The sequence below is a fragment of the Loxodonta africana genome, chromosome 18 (assembly GCF_030014295.1).
Source record: "Loxodonta africana isolate mLoxAfr1 chromosome 18, mLoxAfr1.hap2, whole genome shotgun sequence".
Classification (NCBI taxonomy): domain Eukaryota; kingdom Metazoa; phylum Chordata; class Mammalia; order Proboscidea; family Elephantidae; genus Loxodonta; species Loxodonta africana.
In genome coordinates, this window is record NC_087359.1 from 69,779,698 (window position 1) to 69,806,449 (window position 26,752).

Below are 26,752 nucleotides of genomic sequence, written 5' to 3' on the forward strand. Positions count from 1 at the left end.
GTGGGAGGAGATGGGGATACTGGGCACCTGCCTGGGCCACCCCAAATTTCAGACCACCCACCTGGTCTCCCTCCTTAAATCCCCTCTCTCCCCAAACCTCTCATCTTCCTCCTCAGGAGCTGGCAACCACTGCTGCAGTAACCCGCCTCCCATGGGGGTAACCAAAATCCTAACCTCCCATTCATTCCCTCAGGTGATTCCCCTACCAGGCCCCAGTCCTCTGACAACTCCCAGGTATTCCCGTTCCATATAATCAAATCCAAAAATTAATAGTGCCCTCAAATTGAGGGTGCATCCCCAAATGTATCTTGTTCTATGGCTGAAGGCCCACCCCTTCCCTACCAGCTGACACCCCCAGACCAGTCAGGAACTCACAACCAATAATCTAGCCTCACGCACAGGAGCCCCCAAAATTGGACAAGGCATCTGGAAGCCAGCTTGTCCCCAGGAGGCAAGAGGGCCACCCTACACCTAGCCCACCTTCCAACATCCACAAGCCTCCGTGTGAGCCATGCTTCTCCTTAAATAAGTCTCCTGCAAGCATCAATGGTGAACCCCCAAATCCACCAGATCCTCCCAAAACCATGCAACACCCTAAATTTTCCGTTTCTCTACAGGTACAAAGAGATCACCCCAGAGAGCACCTGTGGCCAAACCCAGTTTTTTCTGATATATGAACCCCAAAACTAAATTATGATCCCGAAATTCATCTTACTTCAGATGCTCCCACTCCAGCGCCGCCACCCCTAGATTAGGCCTATCTAACCCCTCCCCACAAACTCGTTACCCTCCCCCAGTTTATAGCCCCCCCCATCACGCTTACCTTGGTTGTCACTATACAGAGACAGTCCATGTTGGGGGGCCTGGCCGCGGCGGCGGGTAAGGGGCTCTGACTTCATCGGAGTTTCGTTCCTCCCCTCCGCGGGTTCTCACCCCTCCCCCCTCCGCACCCCACTTTTGCAGGGGGGGCCAGGATGGGGGGAGGGGTGAGAGGGGGAAGAGGAGGTCGGAGAAGGGAAGGGTAGGGGAGCGTGGGAGGGAGGGGAAGGGGGCCCTAAAAGGGGGTCCCCAGTGGAGGGGAAGGGGCTTGGGGAGCACACCCCGATTCTCAGGAGGGGCGGGGGCAGCGGGGGCTGGCAGCCCCGGGGTTCGGGGGCTGGGGCATGAGCTGGGATGGGGGAGGGGAACTGGATTTCAGGGAGCCCCGGGATTGGGGGAGTCTTGCCTAATAGCCAGGGCCTAGGGGCCGTGGCGGGGGAGTGGGGTGGGGGGGTTGGAAGCGGCTGCGGCCGAGGGAGCCGTGGAGCCGAGGAGGGAAAGGGAGAGAGGAGGAGAGAGGAAGCAGGGGGAGGGAGGGAGGGAGCGAAGAGCGAGAATGGGGGGGTGCCTTGACAGAGTTAACTCCTTCGGTGCTGGCAGGAACCCGGATAATGGGAAAGGAGCTAGAAGCAGAAGCAGAGAGGCCCTGAGGCAAATGAGGAGACCTGGCAGCCACCAGGGAAGCTACCAAAGACAAAGATAAGGGATTTCATTTCTTAGGGGACGAAGCACCTAGAGTTTGTCTGGGAGCACCCACGACTGTTCAAATACAGGCGGGTGACCATGGTGGGAGGTAGAGGGGGAAGGAGGGGCTGGCAGGGGAGAATCCCTGGGGGCCTGGTTCGCCCTCAGGGTTCCCAGGAGGAAGGTAACTATGTATGCCCTGAACTCTTTAGCGCCTGAAATTGGGGCAGGCAGAGAAAACAGGAAAGCAAGAGAGAGAAAGGGCTACAGAATGGGAGCAGGTACATTTTCAGTGTCCCCAAGCTCCTAGACCTGGACTCAGGATTTTCTCACCCAGGACCCCAAGTTTCAGTGTAATATGAGCAATACTTCCCTCACCCCTTCAGCCCTGCCTACTCCCTCAAGAAGCCAGCCACTCACCTCCTTACCTGACTCTCTGAGATGGAGGCCTCATAATAGTCCAGGATGTCTGTCACAGAAACAGAACTGAGTTACTCTCCTCCATTCTGGGATTCTCGGGCCACCTGTGCCATCATCTTGCTCATCAACGCTGGTGGAGAACACTGCCGGGAAGACCTGCACCGGGCTCCCAACTGACCCTGAAGTCCATGCTCAGCCCCTTCCACCTCTGTCCCTCAGAATATTGGGGCTACTCACCCAGCAAGGCCTGAAAGAGATCACTGTGCAGCACTGTGAGGAGCGGGGGTGCCCACCACAGTAGTGGAGGGGCCAGGAGCCAGAGAGCTGACCTGGGAGCTGGTAAAACGCAAGTGAGGGAGGCTTGGGGCAAGGAAGAGACCAGCCCAGAGACAGAGCCAAACACTCACCTCATCTCCCCCACCCTTTGCCCTTTCACCCCAGACCCCAAGGAAAGACTGGGGAGAAGGATCCCAGAGTCCCAGCCCCCAGGCCACCCCCCGGGCCTCCCCACAAGAACCCCTGTCTTTCACCTCTTGGTCTCTCCGACATCTCTCTTCTCTCACTTTAATCTCCCAAATCCCCCCAGATTGGAGTTGAGCTGCCTTCTCCTGACCCAGTTTTAGCTGTTAGGTAATCTCCGAACTGACCTGACCTGCTGGCTGTTTCATCTTTCCCCAGGTTCCCAGGCACCACCACAGCAAATTCCCCAACACCCTGGCTCCCTCTTCCCATAACCATAATAGTTTAGCTACACTTTCCTGAGGGTCTTGGAAAAAGGGTCTTCCCTAAAAGGAGGCTGCCGCAGCACAAAGGAAAGGAAGCAGAGCCCAGCTCTTTCCCCTCCTGGGCCTGTCCCCAGCGGGAATTGTGGGAAGAGGGCTATAAATTATCAGGAACTTCTTGACCCAGGGCTGGAGAAGCATGGGAGAAAGGAAGACTCCAGAACTTCCACAGTTGCTCTCAGGCCTGGGACACATGTATCTGCCTAGAGGTCTAGCCTGGATGCAATGGTCTCTGGAAGGGCCAGAGAGCAGACAGACAGAGATATGATTACAAAGTCTCAGCGGCCCTAAACAGGAAGCAGTGAGCCCAGAGGATCCTTTCTACTGTGAAGTTTTAGGTGTTTCAAGAGTTAGTGACACCTTCTAGGTCTAAGGAGGATATATGTTCGGGACATTCACACCTCCAGTTCAGTCCCTCACCTGCCATTTTCTTCCCTTTTGTTTTGATGGAAAGAGACAGATTTCACAAGAGACCTTTAAAGAGCCAACCTCCTTGCTTCTGGCGTTCATCTTACACAACTCTTTCCTCATCTCTCCCTTCTAACTCCTCCTGGAAGTCCTGCCTCAGTCTACCTTCCATCTCTCTGGATGCAGTCGCCTAAGTTCCTCCCTCTTCTCTCCCACCCTATCTCATCAGGGCAGGGTAGAGCAGCAGACCCTAGCTCAGACAGAAAGGAAGAAGGAGTCTGGGGAAGGCAAGGGATACTTGGAACTGCTCCAGGTCAAACAGACCGCAGGAGCTGGGGGGCGCTGCGGAACTGCAGCCCCAGCATGCCCTGGGGCCCGGAAACCCCTCCCGTCCGCCTCCCGGTGCATTTTGAGACGAAGTCAAGGGGTGGGGCGGACCTTGGGAGGCGGGGCGAAAGCGAGGAGTCAGCTGGCGCTCCAGGCAGCTGAGGACTGTGCGGCGCCGAGGTGCAGGGGACTGAGATGGCTTCGAGCGTGGGGCGACAGCTGCTGCGATTCAGGGGTGGCAGGTCTGTGTCCATCTGGTGGGACGGGGGACGTCAGTCCCGGGGACTGGACCGGGACTGAACCCCTGCTCCCCACAGCTCGCGGCCCAGCGCGCTCTTGGGGCAGCCCCGACCCGGTCCGACCCAGCGAGCTTATGTCAGCGGGGCTGCTCAGGTAAGCGATGGAGGCATTGGGACGAGGGGTGTGGGAGTGGGGGCCCACCTCCCTGCCACCGGCAGGGGTCCCCCTCTTCGTGCCAGTCACCTGCCACCCAGTCTGGCACCGAAAATAGGGGAAAGGCCAGGCCAGGGTGCCCTGTACATGAAACTAGGGGAAAGGTCGCGGGATCTACCCTTTTCCGCACCCAGCGGGCCCCGTGCTCTCCTTGGCACACCGAAGTCCCTGTCCACGTCCTTGATAACCATTTTTCTCTAGACGGCTGTGGACAAGTCAGATTCCCTCTCCTCTGATGCCTCCACCAAGGAAAGCCAGGCCAAGGTGGTATGTGGCCCCTAAGTCGGGAGGAACTGAGCTGGGGCAGACACCCTTCCCCTCCCCAGCCACCTCCCTGAACTGCCTTCTCCCTGCCCAGGAATCTAAGTCCTTTGCTGCAGGGATGTTTAAGGGCCAGCTCACCACCAATCAAGTGTTCCCATACCCATCTGGTAAGGGCAGGAGTCATCAAAGCCGGGCGGAGGCAGGGCTGCGTTCCCTGTCTGCAGCCTCACCCCGCCAGCTTTCTTCCCCCCCTGCAGTGCTCAATGAGGAGCAGACTCAGTTTCTCAAAGAGCTGGTGGGGCCCGTGTCCCGTTTCTTCGAGGTGAGGAATGATCGGGGTTGGAGAGTGGAGGCCTGGGTCTCTAGTAGGGCATAAAAAGACCTTGGATGTGGGGTCTTGTGTCTTCCCAGGAGGTGAACGATCCTGCCAAGAATGAAGCTTTGGAGCGGGTAGAGGAGACCACCTTGAAGGGCCTCAAGGAGCTGGGGGCCTTTGGTCTGCAAGTGCCCAGTGAGCTGGGTGGCGTGGGCCTCTGCAACACCCAGGTGAGGGGTACCCTTGTCATTCCCCGGGATGCCATTCCACTTCAGCTTGGCAGCTTCAGGGCATTCATCACTTTTCTGGGCCCCAGGTCTCTGCCAAGCAACTGTCTAGGGCCTGTGGGATGTTGACTGTCCCCACTGTATAGGCACCCCCCAAAAACAAATTACATCCAGTTCCCTAGGGCCATGGACCTCACCCCGGGTCCCAAGTCCTAACGAATCTCTAAGCTGGAGACCAACCACTTGACAGTGGTAGGAAGCCGCCCACCCACCAATACCTGGGTCAGATATATCCTCTGCTGTGCCCTTTCCATGGTTCCACTTCCCTCTTTCCACACTGTGGGGATGACCTAGGCCAGGCCCTGCTCCATTCTACTCTCCTGCCAAGGGGAGGTCTTCGGGCAGTTACAGCCCAACCGCCTGCTTCCCTCCAGTATGCCCGCTTGGTGGAGATCGTGGGCACGCATGACCTTGGCGTGGGCATCACCCTCGGGGCTCATCAGAGCATCGGTTTCAAAGGCATCCTGCTCTTTGGCACGAAGGCCCAGAAAGAAAAATACCTCCCCAAACTGGCATCTGGTGAGACCGTCCTACAGACAAGGAGTGGGGTGTCCTGGGCTTGGCACAGATTTGGCTGGTTGGCACTTAGATCACCAGACACCTGGCCATGTTGGTTGGGAGCGTCTCAGGCGGCCTCACTGTGCTGGTGGGGAAATGCAAAGGAACTAAATGTTCCTGGAGGTGTTAAGGGGTGCAGGCTGTTGGGGGACTTTGATGCCCATCAGGATCCATGGTAAAGGTGCTCTCTCCCCTTCACAGGGGAGACTATGGCCGCTTTCTGTCTAACGGAGCCCTCCAGTGGGTCCGATGCAGCCTCCATCCGAAGCTCAGCTGTACCCAGCCCCTGTGGAAGTTATTATACCCTCAACGGAAGCAAGATTTGGATCAGGCAATTTTCCTCTCATTTCTTCCTTTTCTCCACCTCTCCCCGATTCTAGGCCCCACTGTTCTCAGTCCTCCTGACTGCCCCCTCATTCTTCTACAGTAATGGGGGCCTGGCAGAAATCTTCACAGTCTTTGCCAAAACACCGGTTAAAGATGCATCCACGGGCACCACGAAAGAGAAGATCACAGCTTTTGTGGTGGAGAAGAGCTTTGGGGGTGTTACCCAGTGAGTGTTGGAGGAAGAGGCAGGGCCAAGGAGGGGGCAGTACTGGGCACCAGGGCAGATGGTTGCTACATGTCACCCTGGCAGGGGCGGGGCGGGGCGGGGGGATACAAAAGCCAAAGCAGACAGCATGTTCCCGTTGGGACTAATATGTATGAAACCGATTTAAAGCTTGGACTCCTAGCAAATAGTGGGCCCAACCCACTAGCAAGACATAGCCAGGCCTCTATAGCTCAGCCTTTATAGCCCTCTGGGCATCGTAGGAACTGTGGCCTGTATCCTCTCATAGTCTGGGATTTGTAGTTCCTCCTTGGTTCATAAGGCATGAAGGGGCAGTTTCCTCCTCTGGTGGCAACTTGTTGAACACAACTCTGCTTCTCTACTCTGCCCTGTCGCAGTGGGCCCCCTGAGAAGAAGATGGGCATCAAAGCCTCGAACACAGCAGAGGTGTACTTTGATGCGGTGCGGGTGCCATCGGAGAACGTGCTGGGTGAGGTGGGAGGCGGCTTCAAGGTCGCCATGCACATTCTCAACAATGGAAGGTTTGGCATGGCTGCAGCCCTTGCAGGCACCATGAAGGGCATCATTGCTAAGGTGGTGAGCACCCTGCCTGAGTCCCTCCTGTTACTGTTGCCATCGACTCCAACTTATAGGGACCCCATCCAACAACCATCCTGTTGCTGTCAAGTTAATTCTAACTCATAGCGACCCTATAGCTAGCCTGACTCTGAGTCACAGTCCCCTCTGACTCCCTTGCAGGCACTCCCTCCACCACAAAACCCTCCCCACAAACAGCTCCTGAACTATTAGCTTAGGCTTTCATCCAGTGGGGACTGACCTTGGCTGTGGCCAAAGCCCCTCCCTCCAGCCCCTCTGCTGGGAAACTGCAGAACTACCGTGTAACCCACGTGCCCTTTTCCAGGTGGATCATGCTACTAACCGTACTCAGTTTGGGGAGAAAATTCACAACTTTGGGATGATTCAGGAGAAGCTGGCCCGCATGGCAATTCTGCATTATGTGACTGAGGTGAGAGCCCTTCACCCTCCTCCCTGGAGCCTTTCTCTCCGCTGGGTCAGACTACAACCCCCAGCAGCACCTGGGGCAGTGGGTCTCCAGCTTCACACCAATGCCCTAGGGGATGCGGAGAGGCATAGTCAGTTCAGCTTCTGCACATGAGGCGCGCTATTCTGCCGAGGTGCTTCCCAGAAGTTAACGCTACCCCCACCCCAACGCTTCCTGATCTCTTGCAGGAAGTCAAATGCCTGAGCCCTGATGAACTGACTCAGGGGACCAAATATTTAGACTTGCATAACATAGCGTTACAGAGTGAATGCACGGGCCTTGCGGTGCTAGGTCAGAGTTGGTCTTGGAGACTTAGGAGGTCAAGTTGGGTCTGTTGCAGCCCTTTTCGCTTTTCCTTCCTATGTCCTGACCATGCAACCTCAGTCCATGGCTTACATGGTGAGTGCCAACATGGACCAGGGATCCAAGGACTTCCAGATAGAGGCCGCCATCAGCAAAATCTTTGGCTCGGTGAGGTCCCAGGGCATGCTGGGAGGGAGCATCCAGATTAGGAGCTTGGCTCACAAACCAATCTTGTCTTGTTTTTTGTTCCTAGGAGGCAGCCTGGGCGGTGGCAGATGAGTGCATCCAAGTCATGGGGGGCATGGGCTTCATGAAGGTACAGGAGGGTCTTCTGCATGGGGTACCCTCAGTTAAGCCAGCCAGAGGAGTAAGACCCATCTCAGCAGGGCCTTATAATCAGTCTTTCCTGACGGTAGGAGGCCGGGGTAGAACGCGTGTTGCGCGATCTTCGAATCTTCCGGATCTTTGAGGGGACGAATGATATTCTCAGGCTGTTTGTGGCTCTGCAGGGCTGTATGGTAAGCGGTAGCGGAACTGGGAGGAGGAGGAGGAGATAAGAAAGACAGTGAGTCTCGACTGTTAGATGGACCCTCCTCTCCCACAGGACAAAGGAAAAGAACTCTCTGGGCTTGGCAATGCTCTGAAGAATCCTTTTGGGAATGCCGGCCTCCTGCTAGGAGAGGCAGGCAAACAGCTGAGACGGTAGGTTGGGGGTGGGGGAGCCCAGGCCAGGGCCAATGGAGGGCAGGGTGGCTGATGGCAACTAACCAGTCATCCTCTCCCTCCTCAGGCGGGCAGGGCTGGGCAGTGGCCTGAGTCTCAGTGGAGTCATCCACCCAGAGTTGAGTCGGAGCGGCAAGCTGGTAAGCAGTCAGGTGAGGGGATGCCTGAGTCAAGGGTGATGGGAGGCCCCTCCAAGCCTGTGCACTCTCCCAATCTCTTCAGGCAGTGGAGGCCCTGGAGCAGTTTGCCACGGTTGTGGAGGCCAAGCTGATAAAACATAAGACAGGGATTGTCAGTGAGTGAGCTCTACCCCGGCCCCTACCCCCTCTGCCCTCCCCCTCAGCTAACATGCCCTGCCCCATCCCATCTACCTGACAGATGAGCAGTTTCTGCTGCAGCGCCTAGCAGATGGTGCCATTGACCTCTATGCCATGATGGTGGTTCTGTCCAGGTGAGGAGCAGCATGGAGCCTGAGCCGCAGGAGGGTCCTGGGCCAGGCTCACTACACAGACTTTTTTTTTGCCTTCTACTTCCCACCAGGGCCTCAAGAGCTCTGAGTGAGAGCCACCCCACAGCCCAACATGAGAAAATGCTCTGTGACAGCTGGTGTATTGAGGTGAGACTCGGGGGTACCTAGTGCAGGTGAGGGACTCAAAGCACACCCTGACCACCCCCCTCCCCACCACAGGCCGCAGCCCGGATCCAGAAGACCATGGCCGCCCTGCAGTCGGACCCCCAGCAGCAGGAGCTCTTCCGCAACTTCAGAAGCATCTCCCAGGCCTTGGTGGAGCAGGGTGGGGTGGCCACCAGGAACCCCCTTGGCTTCTGAGTGCTCCCACCCAGGGCCTGGCCCACTTATGTGCCTTCTTTCAAGCCAAAGCCCAAGCCTCCTCCAGCTGGGCCCTGGTCCTGCCTTGAAGGGGGCCTCCTGTCCCCAGAACTATGCCTCCTCTCAGAGGGAGCACTAACTGCCTCACAAATAATAAAGTTTCTGACAAGTTACACTTTACTACCATATTCCTTCCCCTGGCTACCTGTCTCCCTCCCAAAGAAAGGAGCCAGAGGCGGTAGGGAGTTTGCCTCTATTGTTTTATTCGGTGTTTTATACAAGTGACTAAAATAAATAAAGAGTAACAAAGGCAGCTACATGGCCCCCAAGTACCAAATACCCCAGCTTCCTTTGACTGCTGTCTGGGGTGACCAGCCTCCTTCCTCCTCCCAGGGTACCACTGACTACCCACCGCCCCACACAGAGCAGAGCTGACTGGGTGAATGGATGAGGAGGTCACATTTCAGGGTTAGAAGAGGGGCCCAGGGGACAGGGATACTTCATATAAAAAATGTCTATAAAAAATATTCTGAAAAGTCTAAGAAAGTCTATTTTTAATCCTCAAAAAAGCTTATAAAAAAAAAATAAAGCTAGAAATAACCAAAGGTCCCTTGTACACCCCCAAGGAAAGAGGGAGGAACCAGGCACTGCTGGTAAGTCACAGTGGCAACAGCCTCACGGCAGGAAGGGGGCAGCCAGCAGGCTGAGCCTGGGCCTCAGGAGGCATTGTGAGCACGTGATTGACAGGACACCAATCACAGAGCAGAAGCACCAATCCAGAACTGGAGGCCCCACTGTGGGGTCTACATCACATCCACAAAGAACTCACTGGGGTTGCCCATGGCCATATGGAAGCTTTGGCGGCTGGCTGTCAGCTCAGGGGGCACAGAGCCCAGGTCTCTGATGGGAGGGGCCCCCGGGGGCTGCACTGCTGGGGGGACAGGGGGTGGGGGTGGGGGCATCATGACCACCATCATGGGGTTATAGGGGAGGGCCATGCCTGGGGGTGGTCCATAGGGATGGAGCCCTGGGTGGGCTCGAAGATTGGGGGGACCCCCTGACGAGCCCCTGGATGGGGGAGGACCCCCATCACCAGCTGGGCCAGGTTCCCCGCCCCGTCGAAGACTGCCCCCCCGGCTGGAGGGCTCAGACTCACTGCCGCTGCCAGATTTGGACTCGGGGGCCCGCTCCTCAGGCCTCCCCGTGCGCCCTGCCCCACCATCGCTTCGTGTTGACCCACTGCTCCGGCTTCCTGTGAGGAGAGAGGGCTGGGCAGCTGAGCCCTAGCCAGGGTCCCTGGACCTCCCCACCCTGCTCCACCCTTTCCTCCCCCTTAGACCCTGACTATACCATCTCCAGGGGTGACTTACCCTCACTGTGCTGGCTGCTGGCACTGCCCCCACCATAGGTGTAGGAGGACAGCTCATGGTAGGGTGGGGGCTGGGGGCTGTATGGGTGGGGTGCTGGGTACTGGTAGGAGAAAGTAGGCAACAAGGGCCAGGGGGTGGCCCCAGGCAGAGGAGCCAAGGTGTCCTGGTCCGAAGCCCCGCTGGAGCCATCGTTGTCATTCAAAGACAGGTTGACTAGATCTGAAAAATTAGAGAAGACACTAAAGTCACTACTTCAAGAGGCCAGGACCCCAAGACTAATGAGCAACTGGGTACCCTTCCTCAGAACCATGTATGACGGGGGTTAACATAGGAGATCTGAGGACCTCTGACAGGAAATTCCCCCACCACTGCCCACAGGGAGGAGCAAAGCCAGCCCCTCAAGCCTATGGGCTTTCACGCAACTTAGAAAAAAGACTCCCTTCCTCCCGCGGACAAGGGGCCGGCTTGCCGGCAGCAGCCCTGGTCGATTACAGCTCCACTGCCTCCTAGGCCAGTGACACCAGATGCTCCACCCGGCCAGGTGGCCCTGGCTGGGTCGGATGCCGAACAGGCCGCACAGGACAGCCCAAGGCCCTCTCCCAGGAGCACGGCGCGGAACTCACAGCTCTCACAGCCGCCACTGAGGTCTCCAAAGACATAGTAGCACTGTTCAGAGAAGGTGATCTTGTTGACGGTGTGCCGAATGAGGCCTGCCTTGAGCAGCCCACTAGCATACTTGCGGGCCTCCCGCCGTTCGGGAAAGCCCTCCACGTGATGGTAGAGCCAGTCAACCACGTCAGAGCCTGGGCGCCCAGGGGGAAAAAGCCCTCAGGTTGTCTCTTCTCCCTGACTCATGCCCTTGCCCTTCCTGTGCCCTCCCCATCCCACACCCTCTGCCCAGGGCTCAGTCGCACCCAGAAAGGCATTCGGGATGGTGATCTTGAGCCACATGCGGTCTCGAACTTCCAGGCCAGACTCTGGAGCTGCCATGGCCTTGGTCACAGACGCCATGTCTGTATGGATGGAGAGACCCCGGCCCTCACAGCCTGCCACAAAAAAGAAGGGACATCAGGGGTAGGGCCCACCCTCGCAGGGGCGGTGGAGTGGAAGTGAGAGGGGCGGGCTGGGGGCTCACCGTCAGGCAGAGACGAACCAGATGTAATGGTGCTCATAGATGAGGAGCCTGGATAGGCTGGGAAGGTGCCAGTCAGCGCAGCAGAGTGGGAGACCCAGGCAGCAGGATCAATCGGCTGGATAGGCTCATCTGGGACACAGAAGGCCACCAAAATGACCATACCAGTCCCAGGAAGCTAGGCCTGTCCCTCCCTCAGGCCTGCCCCACCTCAGCCTTGACCCTCTTCTACCCATCCCCCATTTCCTTGAGTCTCAGCCCAGCCTCCCAGCCCTACCCTGTCCTCTCAGCTTCAAGCCCCTCCCTGAGCACCACTCACTTCGGGGGAGTGTGAAGTAGGCTTGCGGAGAGGGATCCCAACACTTGGCCACAGTCAGCACAATGGGGCTGTGGGAAAGAAAAGGCTAGTTGGGGAAAGGTGAGGGGGATCGCTGTTATTGCTGCTGTGTGTCACAGAGTTGACTCTGACTCATGGGGACCCTGTCCGTCAGAGCAGAACTGCCCCACAGGGTTTCTTCTAGGATTTAATCCTTACAGAAGCCGATCGCCACGTCTTTTATCCCACAGAGCCGCTGGTGGGTTCAGACCACTGACCTTTCAAGTTAGCAGCCAACTGCTTAACCATTGTGCCACCAGGGCTCCTAAAGAGGTGTGGGGTGGAGGGGCGGGGTGTGGAGCAGAAAGAAGCCTCAAGAGGGCAGAGGCCTGGGATGAGAATGCATTGGGGGACAGAAAGAGAGAGAGAAAGAAAAAGCACATGGCTGGGCCAGAGGGCAGGGTGGAATGCTCCACAACACAGGTAACTCAATGGCTAACTCTCACGGACACACTGTTAGAAGAAAAAGTATACAGCTCCATTCACAAAAAGTTCAACTGACAGACAAAACTGAACGTTGTTGTTCAATGATACATACATGGGTGGTAAAACTATCATGTGAAGCAAAGATTTTCTTTGTTATAGAGATGACAAAAAAGCCAGGAGAGTGGCTGCCTCCAGAGGGAGGGGCTGAGAGCAGGAACACTTTGGGGAAGCTCCTGAGGTATGGACAGTCTTCTATTCTGTGATCTAGGAGTGATTACGTGGGTATTCACCGCATAGTTATCCACTACGTCATACAGGTCAGCATTGTGTTTCACAATCGTTTTACAACTACAAAACAAAAGATGAAGGAGCAAAGACAAAGAAGCCTCAGGAGCGAGCACAGCCCAGGGGCTCACCCTGGCTTGTGTACGATGTCCCTCAGCACCCGCACTGCATCATCGTTGCTCATGTTCTCAAAATTCATGTCATTCACCTGGAAGTGAGACCAAGTGGGTCAGAGGCCAGCTCAGGGCCAGTGGGAGGGCCTAGAGCCCCTGCCCAAGTCAGCACTGGTGGCCCTGCCCCAACACACCTGTAAAAGCATGTCTCCAGGCTCAATGCGCCCATCAGCTGCCACCGCCCCACCCTTCATAATGGAGCCGATGTAGATGCCACCGTCTCCCCGCTCATTGCTCTGGCCCACAATGGAGATGCCCAGGAAGTTGTACTTCTCTGTGGAGAGAGTCCAAGTGACGAGAGGAAGCCCTGGCCCCATGCTGCCCAGGAACCCAGGAGCCCAGGTCCTCTCTACCCCCCAGCCCAGGCTCCCTCCGTACCCATGTTGAGTGTGACTGTGATGATGTTAAGAGACATTGTGGAGTCAGTGACACTGCTGAAAGATGAGGTCTGTGGTGAGAAAAAGGGAAGAAGCTGAATTCCCTTCGACAGCCCAGGGATAAGTCCTGGAGTACTCACTGTCTGTACCTAAAAGCCCTAAACCAAGGCCATGCCCCCAACTTCTCCAATCCCTAGTTCTCCCACAGGAACCCCCTCACCCTCTCCAGGCGGGGCGGTCGCTGTTTCCTCCGCCGCCGGTGGCGCTTGAGGAGGCGGGAGGCACTGCTCTGCTCCGTGGAGCTGCTGAACCTGACAGGAGGTTGGGAACGTGTGATGGTTAATTTTATGTCAACTTGGCTAGGCTCTGATGCCCAGTGGTTTGGCCAAATACTAGTCCAGCTGCTTAGACTATGGTCTGCCTCTAGACTGTAAGTATTTTGGCAGAAATTGCTCTCTCCATTCTGCACTCTTTCCACCAGCCTATTACATGCCCCAGATTCTGGACTTGCCAACCGCCCACAATCCCATGAGCCTGCAATCCTATGAGTCTTTCGTCTGTCACCAGACCTCCAGGCTTGCCAGTCCCGCACAACTGCACGAGCTAAACCCTTTAGCTAAACCAATCAATCAATCGCTCTGTTACGTACGCACATATGTACGTAAATTCATCTCGGTAGTTCTATTCTTCTAGAAGGGGAACACTTGCAAGCAAAAGAGGTTATGGGGCCAACACAAAGAATGACAACATTGACTGGGAGGAGGAAAGAAAGGGGGCTGGGAGCCCTGGGGAGAGCCCTGGGAAGTCATACCTGCTCATGGTGTCATCCTCATCTGAGTCCCCCAGGCTGGTGCTCTCCAGCTCACTGGTCATCAGGGTGGAAGAACTCTCATACCCTGCTAGGTGGCGCTCCAGCCTCGAGGGGCCACTGGGCCTGTGGCCCCCACCTTAGTATGAACAGAAACCTCAGGAATCATGCCTCATGCTCCTTACACCCATCAAGGCCAGGGTCTGGCCCCACCACTGCCCAGCTCCTGCTCTGCCCAGCCTCCAGAGCCTGGCCCCCTCACCGCCGTGCTCACTGCTGTCTCTCCTACGAGGCCGCTCCCGCCTCAGAGACACGACTGACTCTGTTTCTGTCTCTGGCTCCAGGTTTTCACGGCTGCTGGAGACGTTAGGGCTGGATGGGCAGAGATGGTTTCCACCCCCATCAGTGGGGCAGGACTCCAAATCCTCCATTCCCCTCCTCGGGGGCTAGCATCCCCACCTCATCTCTTCCCCTGGACTCAAGAATGCCAGGAACTCACTGGAAAGATGGAGGCCTGGAGTCCCCAATGCCACTGGTCCTCTCCGGTGGCAAAGGGGGTAGTGGTGGAGGTGGAGGCACCAGGTCTGTGCGAGGCTCATGGGCTGGGGGAGCCATCTCGGGTTGGGGGTTATCTGATGACACTAGCTAGAAAGATGCAAACAATACGAAATGGATCTATTCAGAGGTGGGGCATACGTGATGGAAGAGAAAGGATTAGAAAAGGGGACAAGGTCTGAGAGAGCCTGGAGAAGAGCCCAAAAAAGCAGCAGCTAACAGAAGGGGCTCCAGAAGTGGGCTGAGGGGCCCCAGCCAGCTCTCCAAAAGAGTAGGAAGGCAAAGCCAGGGCTTCCACAACCAGGCAGGGGCAGCCCTGCAGAAACAGAGTGAGGCTTGGTGGAGCTCGGCAATGCAGAAGGCACTGGGCCCTCAGAACCAGGGTCCCTTACCCAGGACACCACCCTTCCGTTGAAGCAAGGAAGGCGAGCATTGTCGTCGGAAATTTCTTCCTTCACCACTCTGCCGAGAGACCAGATAAAGGTCAGTGAGGCTGGACTAGCTCTCTCACTCCCTCCCCATTTCAAAATTTCTGCCATTGCTCTATCTTCCTCCAGCTCAAGCGAAGTGGCTTTCCTCTCTTGTCCAGGCCCTCTTCTCTTACACTGAAACAGCTCCCTCCTACCCGAAAACTCTCCAAATTCAATTCCCTTCTCTAATCTTTCTTTCTCTTCCCAGCTCATCCTCAAGGGCTCAGTGCTGCTCCAAAGACTTCCCTCAGTCTGATTTAAACCTTTCCACCCAAATGTAAAGGCCATCTTCTATGGTTACCCCCCAAACCAAACCCATTCCCACTGAGTCAATTCTGACCCAAAGAGACCCTGTGGGGCAGAGTGGAACTGCCCCACAAGGTTTCCAAGGCTGTAACCTTTACAGAAGCAGGCTGCCACATCTTTCTCCCGCAAAGCAGCTGGTGGATTTGAATGGCCAATCTTTCAGCAAGCAACCAAGTGCTTAACCACTGTGCCACCAAGGCTCCGTCATGGTTACCGCAGCAGCTGAAAATATCTTTCTAACCTAAGGAGCCTTGCTGGTAGATCCCCCAGCCTCCATCTCTGCTCTTCATACACCTTCTTCCCAAAATGGCTTTGGTCCTCACCTATATCTCCTTCACTCATGCTTTCCTTCAGTTTTCTCTAGCTCACTTCCAGAGATCTAGCCAAACATGTTGTCTTTGCCTAGATGAAAATGCCCATTAAACCAAAGACTAGTTACCTCCTCATTAGGCTGAAAGCCTCAAGGAGGAGGGAACCCATCTTCTGATTCTCCTGTGCTTCACCTAACACAAAACTCTGCCCTAAGCAATCTACTCAAGACGGAAAGGTCATCCTGACAAATCCCGAAGTCCAGCCTGGTGAGTTAGTTCTCCCTTGGGTTCCTTAAGGCGAATTAGGCTTAACCTTCTTCTCAACCCCCACATCAAATCATTAATGTCTATTCCGTTCAACACCATGTTCTGACCACACAGCACTGTACACAACATTTATTACGTACTAGCAGATATTTGGCAAAATGAATATATGAACCATGAGACTGTCTACTTTGGTTCCTCTTGGTTCCTCCTCTCTCAGGCACATGCCCTCGCACCAAAATTAGAGTATCCTGTCTTCACCTAATATGGTTTTGTGAGCCTGAAGATATGCCAACTCAAGCCATTTGCTATCAGAATGTGACCTGGTCCATGTCAAAACAGCTCGGTCACTACCAATCTGTCTCAGAATAATGTCGCTTCCTTCCCAACTTAACCCAGTCTCAACATAACCGAGCCTACTCCAAAATGAGTTATTCCATAACCTAGTTTACGGACTAGTCAGCCTCAATTCTAATAATAACTACCACTCGGTGAATATCCTGGGCTGTACACCTTTGATAAACGTTTTACTCCATCTCACAGGTGAGGAAATCAAGGCACAAAAGTTCAATAAATTGCCCAAAATTACACTGCTGACAAACTGAAGAACCTTGATTGAAACTCAGGATAACTCCCAAGACAGGACCACTCTCCCAAAGCTAACCACTCACTCTAGGTAGCACCCAGGCTATCCCAGCCTAATCCAACCTGCCTTCGGAAAAGCTGAGGCTGAGAAAGTAGATGGCTCAGTCCCAAAAGCTCTACACACAAAAGGATTTACTTCGCATTATTTATAGTCCCAATCTAGCCCAGAATAATCCAAAATGTTCCAAATCACTCCAGGTTAGCTCTAGCACAGCCTAGAACATGCCCACACATAGCTGTCTGCAGCAATATAGACTAGAAATTCTCAATAAAGCTCTCTGTATTAGTACAGACCCCCAACAACCCTGTCTGCTCCAGTACTCTGACCCAGTAAAACCATGTCTGCCCCAATAGAAACTAGAACAACCAATACAACCACGTCTGCCCCACTAGAAATGGGAATGGTCTAAGTGTCTCCAGGAAACCCTGGTGGCGTAGTGGTTAAGTGCTACGGCTGTGAACCAAAAGGTTGGCAGTTCAAATCCACCAGGTGCTCCTTGGAAACTCTATGGGGCAGTTCTAATCTGTCCTTTAGGGTCGCTATGAGTCAGAATCGACTAGACGGCACTGGGTTTGGTTTTTGTTTTAAGTGTCTCCAGAATAGCCTACTCCACTTCAGGACAGCCTAAAAGATCCCAGTACAGTACTGTCTGTATCACTATACACAAAAACATCCAATATCTGGACAACATCATGCTTTACAACGCAGAGAGTCAGCGAAAAAGAAGATCCTCGATGAGACAGACAGACACAGTGGCTGCAACACCTGGCTCAAACATACTACTGTGAGGATAGCACAGAGCCCACTAACAACTCGTTCTGTTATACACAATGTCATTATGAGTCAGAACCAACTTGACAGCACCTAATCACAACAGAATGTCCAAAACAACCCTGTGTGCCCTAATACACACCAGAATCCCCAAAATTGCCCCAAGGCAGGCCAATCTACATCAGGAGATAAAAGAATATCCCTAAATAGCCTGGGTGCTACAGAACTGCTCAGAATATACTTAACTACCAGAGGACAGACCCACTTGGCTCAGTACAGTCCAGAATACCCCCAAATAAACCAGTTCGCCCTAATATATTTCAGTACAGTCCAATTTTCTGTAATCTAGTTTAGGATAGCCCAGTCTGTCCTACAGCTCCGTGTGCCTCAACCTTGTCAAGCACAATCTCGTTGGTCCCGGGATAGTCAATCTACCCCCAGCTTAGTACAATCGACTCCACTATCGACCAGAAAAATCCCAATATGCCCCAGAATAGACCTGGGCCCTTCAATATCGCCTAATCCACTCCAGCACAGCCCCCATCAGTCTAGGCCTCGCGCTCACCCGAAATCCTGATCCATAGACTTGAAAAAGTACTTGGCTCCCGCGGGCCGCTGCAGGACGCTCTTGAAATCGCCGAGGGTGATGCGCTCAGCGGGGACGGGGATCTTCACTAGATAGGGAGTCTCTTCCTCATCCAAGTGGTAAATCACCTTCGTCTCCCCGACACCACCGCCCCCCGCGCCGCTGCCCGCCATGGTCTCGCCCGCGCGCTCCTGTGCTCCGCCGCCCACCCAAAGGGGCTAAGCACCCCCGCCGCGCCTGCGCACAGCCGCACACTGACGCGCGGGCAGGCACAGAACCGGACCAGTCCCCCAGACGTGCCCAAGGGATGGAGACGGTCGGGGTCAGACAAGCGGACAGCCGGGGCGGGGGCGGGCCGTGGGGGCGCGACCTAAAGACGCGGACTCCGCCGCCGCCGCGCGCCACTGCCGCCGACGTCGCGGGTGCCCCCCAGTGCCCCGCCCACCTCTGCTCACGTCACGTGGCCTAACTCGGCCCGCCACGCTCCCCCCGCACCGTCCCTGGATCACGTGACACTTCCCAGTCACGTGACTGCGTAGCTCCGCCTCGCGCCCCTGCCACGTGATCGCTGCCCTCAGCAACGGTCTCCCAACCCTCAACTGCCCCGCCCCCGAAAGTGTCCCCACCCTCGTCCTCTGAGCACCCTGGCTGAATTGGGCCTCTGCCCTCAGGCAGCAGGCTGCCAGTCCCACCACACCTGGGAGTGCGAGGCAACTCTGATCCACTGGAGTGTGCGTGTGGGGGTGCGGGTGGGGATTGTCGGGGTCCTAAGCAGGGAGTGGGATGGGGCAATGCCAACTGAGGCCTGAGCATCCTGGGTGGGAAAGGCCCAGGAGCAGGGGTGGTTCTAGCTGGGACTCTGAGGCGTTCTCCTATCTTTCCCAAAACTTCCCTCCGATGCAGGACAGTAAGGGCTATGAACACAAAAGAGCCCACTCCGCTTTATTTACAACACACGGGCCATCTGTACAAACAGCTAGCCGATATTATTAAAAACAAGAGATGAGAGAAATGTCACCTTTCTGCTTTCCTTCCCCTCTCGGCCAGACTTTGGTACTCCACCTTTGAGCTGCCATGCCCAAAAGGGGAAGTCCAAAATTAAAAATACAACCGGTGTATAAGAAAATAAATGAGGAGTGAGATAGGAGAAAAAACGATGAGGGAGGGGGGTGCTAATATTTACACTAGAGTTTTATAGACAGCTGCCCCATTCCTTCCCAATTCCAACCCTGACCCAAAAAGTGAAGGATGGCAGGTCCAATGGGCAGGGATTGTGTATCTAGGGACCCAGACAACCTCTCGCCCTCAACTGCAGTGGGTCCACGTTCAAGTCCAGATGTTGGAGGGGGAGGAAGAAGGGGAGGATGGGAACATGAGACCCTCATTTCCAGAGCAAGTCTCCCTTGGGAGTTCCTGCCTTGAAGTGGGACAATGTCCAAGCTTCAGGGGATGGGCTGAGGACCCCAAGGCTCAGTTCCCAAGTCATGTTGTCAATTAGAAGTTCCAGCCTGGCGCTGGTGATGTCAAGGCTCTCCAGATTTCGGAGGGCCCCCTAACCGCCGCGCCTCTGGCCGAAGTTCCTTGCATTTTTGGCAGTAAAAGAAGTCAGGGACATTGGTCTTCTTAATCTTAGCACAGGAGAGGTGGATCCACGTCCCACACAGGCTGCACTCAATCATGGGCCGTCCTGCAAAGGGCTTTCGGCAGTAACACGTGATCAGATCCCACGAGTCATCACCTGGGGAAAAGGAAGTTTGATATTCTGCTTGAGTTTTTAAGTCCACAACACCCCCAACTCCATTCTCCCAGCTACCCTTGAACAGCTCTCAACCCCCTTACCTGATTCTACCATGATGTCCTCATCCATGACCCGCATCTCGCCTTCACTAGAGCTGGCATCTCCATCTTGGCTTGTTTCAGTGCTGCCCACCTCCTTGCTTTCGCTGTCAGTGGGAGGAGCTCCTTCAGGGGGCCCTGTAGCAGGGGGCCTAGGAGCCTCAGGGGGTGTTGGGAACACAGGGGCTGGGGCTTCAGCCCCTACCACTGCTGCCATTTCCTCTTCCTCTTCTTCTTCCTCTTCCTCCTCCTCCTCTTCAGAGTCTGTATCACTGGGGGGTGCCCGGGGAGGCCCAGGAGGTGGGAGTCTATCCCCTCGCTCTGCCTTTTTCAACTTCCGTTTCTTGCTCTTCTTGATTCGAGACCTCTTTTCCCCATCGCCAGGGGTTGGCCGAGGTCTCCGAAGAACCCCAAAGCCAGCCCCACCTCCTGGCCCCAACTTTCGGTTCTTTCGGTCCTTCTTTCGAGGAGGCTGGGTGAGATCCCCCTGAGAAAGGGGCACTGGGGTGAGAGGAACAGGGGGCCGGGATGCATGTGTCAGGGATGTGGGGGACAGGGGAGATGCCACTTTGGGGCCATCTAGATCAAAGAGAGAGTCCTTGAGCTTCATCTTCTCAAGCAGGGTGGCACTGTCAGGGGCCTGAAGGCGAGAGAAAGTGGACCTTGGAGGTCCTGGCTGGGTGGAACCCGACTGGGCTGCCCTTCTCTTTGATGACTTTGCTTTCTTAACAAAGGTCTGGATGGTTCGGAGATCTGAGGGGGCTGAGTCCCAGCCATCACTGTCCGCTGCACTCTCACCTCGCAATGGGGAGCTGGAGCCGGAGGCTGGCCAGTCACTTTCCTTAACAGGGAAAAGAGACCAGAGTCAGCAGGGGGCCCAGTGGCGTTTAAGCCCCTCCAAAAACCCAACCTGAAAACCAGGGACTAGATCTCCCCCAAAATATCCTGCCCCAACCAACAAAGCTCACTCAGAAAATTTATCCAGACCCCAATTTCTATCAGCATCTGTTCTTGAGCACTTCCATGTTACCTCTGTTTTCAAATTCTAACTATCTGCTCCTTACCAGGGCCTTTGAAATACTGTATTCCCACAAATCAGAGGCACATTTCTTAATCTACTTTTGTACTGCCTCCTTTGTTACCATTTCCACCTCCCTAAAACTCATCCGGAAACACCTTCCATTAACAGTACCCCCAAAACCATTTCAAAATCTTGACTAACAACCCAAGAGCCCCTTCCATCACTGTTACCCAAGCCACCTATCTCTATTATCCTCTCCCGCAAATACTCGTTTTCCCAACAGAACCCTCACGTTTCCAATTTCTCTAGTCTTACATATATAACTAACACAACCTCATTTACTCAACAGCCCTTCCAAGAATCCAAAGACACCATCCTCAAACCAGTTATTCTCCTGACCCTACCTCTTTGCTAGGAGGTATGTAACCAGCATAGGCCAAAACAAAACTGCAAAATTTGTTGAAATCTTCAATTGTTCTCCGCCGTTTCTCTGGTGGCTGAAAAGAAGAAAACAAGGATCACACTGAGGGCACAGACTGGAGTTTTAAGAGAAGCATCCCCAAAGGCGGAATCCCTAAAGTGAGAAAGCTAGAAGAGATGCATGGGGGGTGGGGGAGAGCATAAATACTGATGTGTAAAGGTAGGGGAAAACTCACCTGAGTCTCCGGCTTAAGGGTCGGAGGTGGATCTGTGAAAGCAATAAAAGCTGAGTCAAAGCCCTGGAACAGTCCATTTAAAATCCCCACCTCTAAACCTTAGAGGTCCCAAGTGAACCCCCTGTTCTCCCAGGTCCCCCAGCCAGTCGGCAGGCCCCCAGCTGTGCCCGATCGTCCCTGCTCCCCTCCCGTCCCACAAGGGGCGGAGCCTGGGCCCGGGGCCCTCCCAAGCCTCGTTATAGCGCTCCTCTTCCCCCTACCGGAGGCCGGGAGCCCCGCCTCCCCCCCCCCAAACTCACGGTTTCTGTAGACTCCAGTCTACTCGGATCTCTTAACGCCCCACCCCACCGTACAGCTCCTAGGGCAGAACCCGGGCGCCGCCCGCCCCGTCCTTCACAAGGCGACCGTGCCGAGTTCCTACTCAGGCGCACTCTACTGCCCCGAGCCCTCTGGGACCTCACGCCATCCGCCGGCCCCCCGAGTCCGGGATGACCACGCTGAACCGCTCCCCGCCCTCCGGCCCCTTCTACTCGAGCACGAGGCCCGGCGCGCCCCTCACCCTCCACCCCAAACCCACACGCACGCACATTCAACGCTACTTTGTGTCCGGGACGGACCAGCGAGCTCTAACCCGGACGCGGCCCCACCTGCCCCCCCGATACCGCGCTCCCCACAATTTCGCCCTCCCTCCGCCCCCATCCGGGGCTTTGGCCCCTCCCCGTCTCGAGCTTCTTGGGTTCCCCGCCGGGCCCCCGGGCCCTGTTCCGAGCTCTCTCCGGCCGCCTTCCCTCCGCCCCCGTACTCACCAAGTCACTAGGCTACGGACCCCTAAACTCTAGCTTCCCCCCACAATCAGCGACTCTCTTCCTCCACAGAAACCACCACGACCGCCCCCCATCACCCTCCGCAACTCCCAGGCTCTAACCCTCGCCAGTTCCCCCTCCCGCGACTCGTCGGTCTTCACCCCCCTCCGATCCCACCGCCCTCTGCAACTACCTAGCTCTCCTCGCTTCCCGGCCCTCTCTCCACAACTACCCCCGTTACAGGTCCCCTTTCCGCAGACAATACCAGGCCCCCCTTTCCCCCCACAACTACCTGCCCAACCCTCCAGCAATCACCCGGCTGTCTCTGGCGGCAACTACCGGGAGCTCGGGAACCACCACCACCAACTCCCCCACCTCGGCGAACTACCGCGCCCCTCGCTCAGCCCTCTTCCACGTCCTCCCTGCCCAACAACTCTCGGCTCCCATATTCCCCCAACCTTCCAGCTCCAAGGCCCCAACCTGCCTGCGGCCCTTTCGGCTCCTAACCCCCGAGGCTCCGGGTTCTCAGTTCCCACCCCCCACCTCCCCCCCACACACAGCGTCGGATCTCCAACTATCCCCAATCCGGTCTCCCACTCCTCCTCCTCCAGCATCTCTCAACTCGTCGCTCTTCACCCCCAGGGCCAGGACCCCGACCCCCACCCCGCGCTCCCCCGCTGGGTTCTGGGGCTCGACCTCCAAGTTTGCCAATTGATTCCTGGCCCGCCCCCCACCAGCTCAGCGATCTGTGCCGGTCGAGAGCTCACCTTCGGGACTGGGCTCCGCCATGGCTTCCAGCATCGCCCCCTCCCCTCCTCCCGGTCCGGCGCCCCCCTCCCCTGAGCCGGGGATCCCGGTGCCGCCTCCGGTGCTCGGTGCTCCTAATGACTTGCTCCACGGAGGTGTCTGCCTCAGTCCGGTTGTGACTCGTGTCCGCTAGCCGTTGCCGCTGCCGCCGCCTCCTTCAACCACAGCCTCCCGCACTCCCGGACCGGGCCCCCTCCCCCCGCGCCGCCGGCCGCCTGCTCTCTCCTCCTCCTCCTCCCTCCCTCCCTCCCTTTCTCTTCACCCTCCCTCCGCCGGCGCCGACGCGCAATGCACAAAGGGACTTGTGGTCTGTCCTAACACAGCGGAAAGGGGACTGCATAAGCCTCAAGGACTGCAGTTCCCAGCAAGCCACGGATTGGCGCATGCTCACTAAGCGCCTCCTCTCCTCCGTCCCCGGGAGTGGCGGGGAGATTGGGAGCTAGAGGGTAGAGCGGAAAAGCACGCGCAGGGCCCTGGGAAATGTAGGCGGGGAGGGACCAAAAAAAGATAAGGAAGAAGGGATTAGAATTCTCGGACACCATACTGCCTCATTCCGCTTCGTCTTTTTCCCCCGAGAGACCGCCCCATTTCCGGCCAGGCGGAGAAGAGGTTGCCGGGAGACGAAGTTCTCCTGAGGATAATGGCTCCCTCCTCCCGCTGAGCGCCCACCCTCTGCTTCCACTCCACAGGATCACACACACCTGCACAAAATCTGGCCAGGTGACATGCAACTGAGGATAGAGTTCTTTTAATAGCTCCCACAAACGAAAATCTTCTCCATAATCCAGATGTTTATAACAAACTTGGATGGGGTTATCTAAAGCAAGTGCTTTCAAACTTTCTTCACAGGAACCCACGGTAAAGGAAAAAATATATTTTTTACCTCAGGACCCAATACACACGTATATAAAACTGAAGTTTCATGAAATGATGGAGTATTCCTTCCATCAGATAGCATAACCAAAGCACATTTTTATGCAGCTGAAGTGCAACACCAACAGAATAAACCCAATACATTCCTATCCCTCCAGCCTGTCCCCATTCCTCCTCTTTCCCCACCACTGAAGCCCATGATGCCTGTAGAAAGCTAAAAAACAAAGCGAGGGAGGGGGCAACACAAGGCAGCAATCCATTCAGCTTGGTGGTTTCCTCTTTATTGATATGCCTCCTACCTTTCCCCCCACAATTTCAGTCCCTTTCATCTACCCCCAAAATAGAAGGCAGTGAAAGGGAGTGTTGGGGCTCTGAGCCCCTTGGGTGGTTAGAAAGGGAACAGAAACCAAAACAATCCCTGGATGTGAAATTGACAACCAAGAAAACCGAAGCAGAATGGGAAAGGGAGCAGAGAAAGGTGAAGAGGAAAAGAGAAAGGAGAGGTACTAGGGGCCATCTCCACTATTACTCCTCCTGCTAGGAGGGGTTGGAGAAAGCCTCAAGTGGTGTTGGAGCCTGAAGAGGAGTAGGTCAAGAAAGGGGGGCCACCTTTGTCTTTGTAGAATGGGACCCCCCCCCCCACCTCAGGGGCAGCAGCTTCACAGACCGTAGACACTTTCATCACTGTAGGCAATGTATAGAAAGAAGTCTTCTTCGTGGTGTTCCTGGGTGAAAGTAAAAAATGATGGTGGTCAGGCATTGGGGCTTATTTGAACCACCCACAGCCCGGACACATTCTTCAAAAACCAATCTTTCTGACGACCCCAAAAATCAGTGCCTGACTCTTCCTCACTGACTTCATGCCCTAGCAGTCGAGCAGTATTATTCCTAGCAGCAGTCCTGGGCAAAAAGATCTCAAACTGTTTCCTGCTGCTTTGGAATGGGGAGGGGGACTAGGGTGAATCTGATCAAAATAGTTCCTCCAGCTCACCGTTCTTTCCCTTCCCTGTATTCCCAACTGTCGTGTCCAAACCCCAATCCAAGACTATCTTGCACTTTCAGGGTCAAAAATAAAATTGAAGGCTAAGCAAGTCCAACAACTGCTAACGGAAAACTTTCTTCCTCTCAGGGTCTTCCAAGACTCCTGTCCAAAGCCTCCACTACTTCCTGGTCACCATACCTGGTATAGCTGACCCATTGTGGCACTGGTGGGCGGAATGACATTGTTGACAAAGAAAAACAAGGCATCTTCAGCTCGGAGATGAATTCGCTTCCGGATCAAGAAGTAGAACTGACCAACTGCCAAACATAAAAGGTACAAAAAAGTCAGAGAATTCATAAATGCTCTCAGATAACAACTTGTATGTGGAGCCTCTTCCCACAGAGGTTGCACTCCCATCCGCAGAAAGCAAATGTGGGTCTTGGGTCAGGTTCCCACCTGTGAGGTCAGAAGGCACCAGGTATTTCTTTTTGTCCAGATCTCCTATCCGAGCTTTGGGGGCCTTCTCTACTATCACCTGATAAAGGAAAAATGAAAATTAGGAGGCATTAGGTATACAACTCTGCGGCTCAAACAATGTTCTTAGCATCCAAACCTCCCCCAGACTCATTTCTCTTTGTCTCTGCACAGGCAATGCAGCACCAAGTCTAGAGATCCTGACCCGACTACTCCCGTTCACCTAAACATGCCGAATCCCTAAATAATGTCTCATAATGAACAACTACGATCTTAATCAGGCTGCGATGACTTGTCCGGGTCGATTAGAGCTTCAATCTCGCAAACCTAGCTAGCTGAGGGGGTGACCACGAGAAAGTCAGACTGTCAAACTCCCTTCTGCCACCACCACTTGCTCCCATCCACATCCCCTCACCCCCAGCTCTACCGCCATCCCACTCCTTTCACCCCTGGCCTCAGGGACAGCAGTTTCAGGCTCGTTCCCAACCTCGCCACAGCCTGCAGCCTGATCCCCGCGTTGCCCGCCGGGGACCCAAAGCCCAGGCTCTGGCGTCGGCGTCAGCGTCAGCGCCCTCGGCCCTGGCTACTGTCCATACCGGGACCCGGTCCGGATATTTCTTTCGGATCTTCTCGCCCTCAGAGCGGCGCTTTTCGAACGGATGCTCCTCTTTATACACGAACTTCATCCTCCCGGGTACCGGGCTGGACCGGGCTGGGCTGAGGGAACCCGGGGGGGTCGGGATGGGGGGCGGCGGCGACGGAGGCGACTCAAGGGAGGACTCAGCGGAGCGATCCCCAGGACTTGCGCCACTTCCCTATTCACCAACTCCGCCCCCGACCATCAGGGGCCGCCCCACCGGCTAAAACACGCCACTAACGCAGTGGCCGTAACGCCGCTGGCGTAGCACCACCCACTGGCCGCCCTCCTCCACCCCCTCCCCCCCGCCATTGGCGTAATCGCTTTGGAATCAGTATGTGGGCTACGCAGGCGACGTAGCAAAGGTGGTTGGCTTTTGCTACCGTCGAAAATAAGTGAAAATTCCTTTCCCGACCTTCCCCCACGAAACCGGGGATGAAACGAGGCAGGAGATGGTAATCATAATTTGAGATTTGGTCCTCCAAAAACTCTTTGGAAATAGAGGAAATAAGCGGAGGTAATTACAAGGAGAGCTATTCACGAAACATGTCGGTACGCTGAAGCCGGCCGTTGACACCAAAACAAAGTAGCACCCAAGTGGCGGAGGTGGTCTCCAGAAATAAAAGAGGGCAGAAATGAATATGGGCTTGGAGAGACAGAAAAAAAACGCTTAGATTCCAGGAACGAGTGCACCAATGGAAATTGGAGAGGTCCGAAAGGTAGGGACTACGTCAGCGCGGAGGAACACTTTGAGGCTTGTACGGTGAAATCATGTGATCTCAGAGAAAGGCGGAGCGTCACGTGGCGGGTGCAGGGAAGTAGAGCCGGCTTCCGGAGGCGGGCACTGGGGAGGTGGGGCCGGCCAGGCTGGAGCGCGCAGTGGGACTGGTCGTTTGTTCGGGGAGATCTGTGGTCCTTGGGCACCGGCCACCTGGGCCAGACCCCGCTTAGTTTATCCACGCCAGTTACCCAGTCGAAGCGCGGCTTTGTCCAGCCACACGCCCTACTGAGCATCCAAGTT

The 26,752-nt window shown here is 55.5% G+C and overlaps 5 protein-coding genes across 16 annotated transcripts in view; 1 reads left to right on the forward strand and 4 right to left on the reverse strand.

Annotated features, from left to right (window-relative positions):
- DLG4 (discs large MAGUK scaffold protein 4) overlaps positions 1–3,208 on the reverse strand; it is a 25,136-nt gene extending 21,928 nt beyond the window's left edge. For 4 of the 9 annotated variants that reach the window (XM_064271690.1, XM_064271687.1, XM_064271686.1 and 1 more), the window contains exons 1-3: positions 2,454–2,642; positions 2,161–2,259; positions 1,932–1,972 (exon numbers count right to left, since the gene is read on the reverse strand). In XM_064271690.1, coding sequence (XP_064127760.1) covers positions 1,932–1,972; positions 2,161–2,259; positions 2,454–2,472 — 159 coding nt within the window. In that variant the 5' untranslated portion in view covers positions 2,473–2,642. Of the gene's footprint in view, positions 1–823; positions 1,282–1,923; positions 1,973–2,160; positions 2,260–2,453; positions 2,643–3,125 lie in introns of those variants that run through there. The other 5 variants (XM_064271688.1, XM_064271691.1, XM_003416879.4 and 2 more) reach the window with 5 other exon arrangements.
- DVL2 (dishevelled segment polarity protein 2) lies at positions 2,758–18,006 on the reverse strand. The gene is made up of 17 exons (XM_003416883.3): positions 17,622–18,006; positions 14,681–14,750; positions 14,233–14,378; positions 13,996–14,105; positions 13,737–13,872; positions 13,146–13,236; positions 12,927–12,996; positions 12,683–12,822; positions 12,507–12,583; positions 11,608–11,675; positions 11,292–11,420; positions 11,071–11,202; positions 10,780–10,959; positions 10,157–10,375; positions 8,329–10,038; positions 8,003–8,224; positions 2,758–7,768 (listed from the first exon to the last, which is right to left on the reverse strand). The coding sequence occupies exons 1-15, from the start codon at positions 17,813–17,815 to the stop codon at positions 9,590–9,592; spliced, it is 2,211 nt and encodes a 736-aa protein (XP_003416931.1). The 5' UTR covers positions 17,816–18,006; the 3' UTR covers positions 2,758–7,768; positions 8,003–8,224; positions 8,329–9,589.
- Positions 3,567–8,959, forward strand: ACADVL (acyl-CoA dehydrogenase very long chain). 3 transcript variants are annotated; one of them, XM_003416881.4, is made up of 20 exons: positions 3,567–3,682; positions 3,758–3,833; positions 4,095–4,160; positions 4,252–4,324; positions 4,415–4,479; positions 4,569–4,703; positions 5,135–5,279; positions 5,520–5,649; positions 5,746–5,871; positions 6,267–6,465; positions 6,791–6,895; positions 7,316–7,402; positions 7,488–7,550; positions 7,651–7,752; positions 7,839–7,936; positions 8,025–8,097; positions 8,180–8,252; positions 8,336–8,408; positions 8,498–8,573; positions 8,646–8,959. In XM_003416881.4, exons 1-20 carry the CDS (start codon positions 3,636–3,638, stop codon positions 8,784–8,786), a joined length of 1,953 nt encoding a protein of 650 aa, XP_003416929.2. In that variant the 5' UTR covers positions 3,567–3,635; the 3' UTR covers positions 8,787–8,959. The 3 variants fall into 3 exon arrangements, with proteins under 3 accessions (XP_003416929.2, XP_010594864.2, XP_023412156.2); XM_010596562.3 differs by having other exon boundaries at positions 4,095–4,157; XM_023556388.2 differs by lacking the exons at positions 4,095–4,160; positions 4,252–4,324; positions 4,415–4,479.
- A 561-nt stretch (positions 18,007–18,567) lies between the features above and the next one.
- On the reverse strand, positions 18,568–22,946 carry PHF23 (PHD finger protein 23). Of its 2 annotated transcripts, none has more exons than XM_064271685.1 (5): positions 22,726–22,946; positions 21,156–21,187; positions 20,904–20,996; positions 19,482–20,319; positions 18,568–19,380 (listed from the first exon to the last, which is right to left on the reverse strand). In XM_064271685.1, exons 1-5 carry the CDS (start codon positions 22,757–22,759, stop codon positions 19,166–19,168), a joined length of 1,212 nt encoding a protein of 403 aa, XP_064127755.1. In that variant the 5' UTR covers positions 22,760–22,946; the 3' UTR covers positions 18,568–19,165. The 2 variants fall into 2 exon arrangements, with proteins under 2 accessions (XP_064127755.1, XP_064127754.1); XM_064271684.1 differs by lacking the exon at positions 22,726–22,946 and adding an exon at positions 21,743–21,869.
- Positions 22,947–23,893: 947 nt separating this feature from the next.
- GABARAP (GABA type A receptor-associated protein) lies at positions 23,894–25,907 on the reverse strand. The gene is made up of 4 exons (XM_023556392.2): positions 25,691–25,907; positions 25,077–25,155; positions 24,819–24,937; positions 23,894–24,363 (listed from the first exon to the last, which is right to left on the reverse strand). The coding sequence occupies exons 1-4, from the start codon at positions 25,778–25,780 to the stop codon at positions 24,298–24,300; spliced, it is 354 nt and encodes a 117-aa protein (XP_023412160.1). The 5' UTR covers positions 25,781–25,907; the 3' UTR covers positions 23,894–24,297.
- Between the last annotated feature and the right edge of the window lie 845 nt (positions 25,908–26,752).

Bases quoted from the DNA above. Each gene is read 5' to 3' on its own strand.
- DVL2 (XM_003416883.3), bottom strand. From the start codon at position 17,815: ATGGCGGGCAGCGGCGCGGGGGGCGGTGGTGTCGGGGAGACGAAGGTG. The intron at 11,676-12,506 runs GTGAGCCCCTGG...TCTTTCCCACAG, and splicing joins GACATCGTACACAAGCCAGG to CCCCATTGTGCTGACTGTGG. The intron at 10,960-11,070 runs GTGCGACTGAGC...CTGGGCGCCCAG, and splicing joins CATCCCGAATGCCTTTCTGG to GCTCTGACGTGGTTGACTGG.
- ACADVL (XM_003416881.4), top strand. From the start codon at position 3,636: ATGGCTTCGAGCGTGGGGCGACAGCTGCTGCGATTCAGGGGTGGCAG. The intron at 3,683-3,757 runs GTCTGTGTCCAT...TGCTCCCCACAG, and splicing joins CTGCGATTCAGGGGTGGCAG to CTCGCGGCCCAGCGCGCTCT. The intron at 3,834-4,094 runs GTAAGCGATGGA...ATTTTTCTCTAG, and splicing joins ATGTCAGCGGGGCTGCTCAG to ACGGCTGTGGACAAGTCAGA.
- PHF23 (XM_064271684.1), bottom strand. From the start codon at position 21,854: ATGGGGGCGGAGGGAGGGCGAAATTGTGGGGAGCGCGGTATCGGGGGG. The intron at 20,320-20,903 runs GTAGGGTCAGGA...TTCCCTGTTAAG, and splicing joins ACATACCTCCTAGCAAAGAG to GAAAGTGACTGGCCAGCCTC. The intron at 19,381-19,481 runs GTAAGGGGGTTG...CCTTTTCCCCAG, and splicing joins GGACATCATGGTAGAATCAG to GTGATGACTCGTGGGATCTG.
- GABARAP (XM_023556392.2), bottom strand. From the start codon at position 25,780: ATGAAGTTCGTGTATAAAGAGGAGCATCCGTTCGAAAAGCGCCGCTCT. The intron at 25,156-25,690 runs GTATGGACAGTA...TTCCTTTATCAG, and splicing joins AATATCCGGACCGGGTCCCG to GTGATAGTAGAGAAGGCCCC. The intron at 24,364-24,818 runs GTATGGTGACCA...ACTTTCACCCAG, and splicing joins CAATGGGTCAGCTATACCAG to GAACACCACGAAGAAGACTT.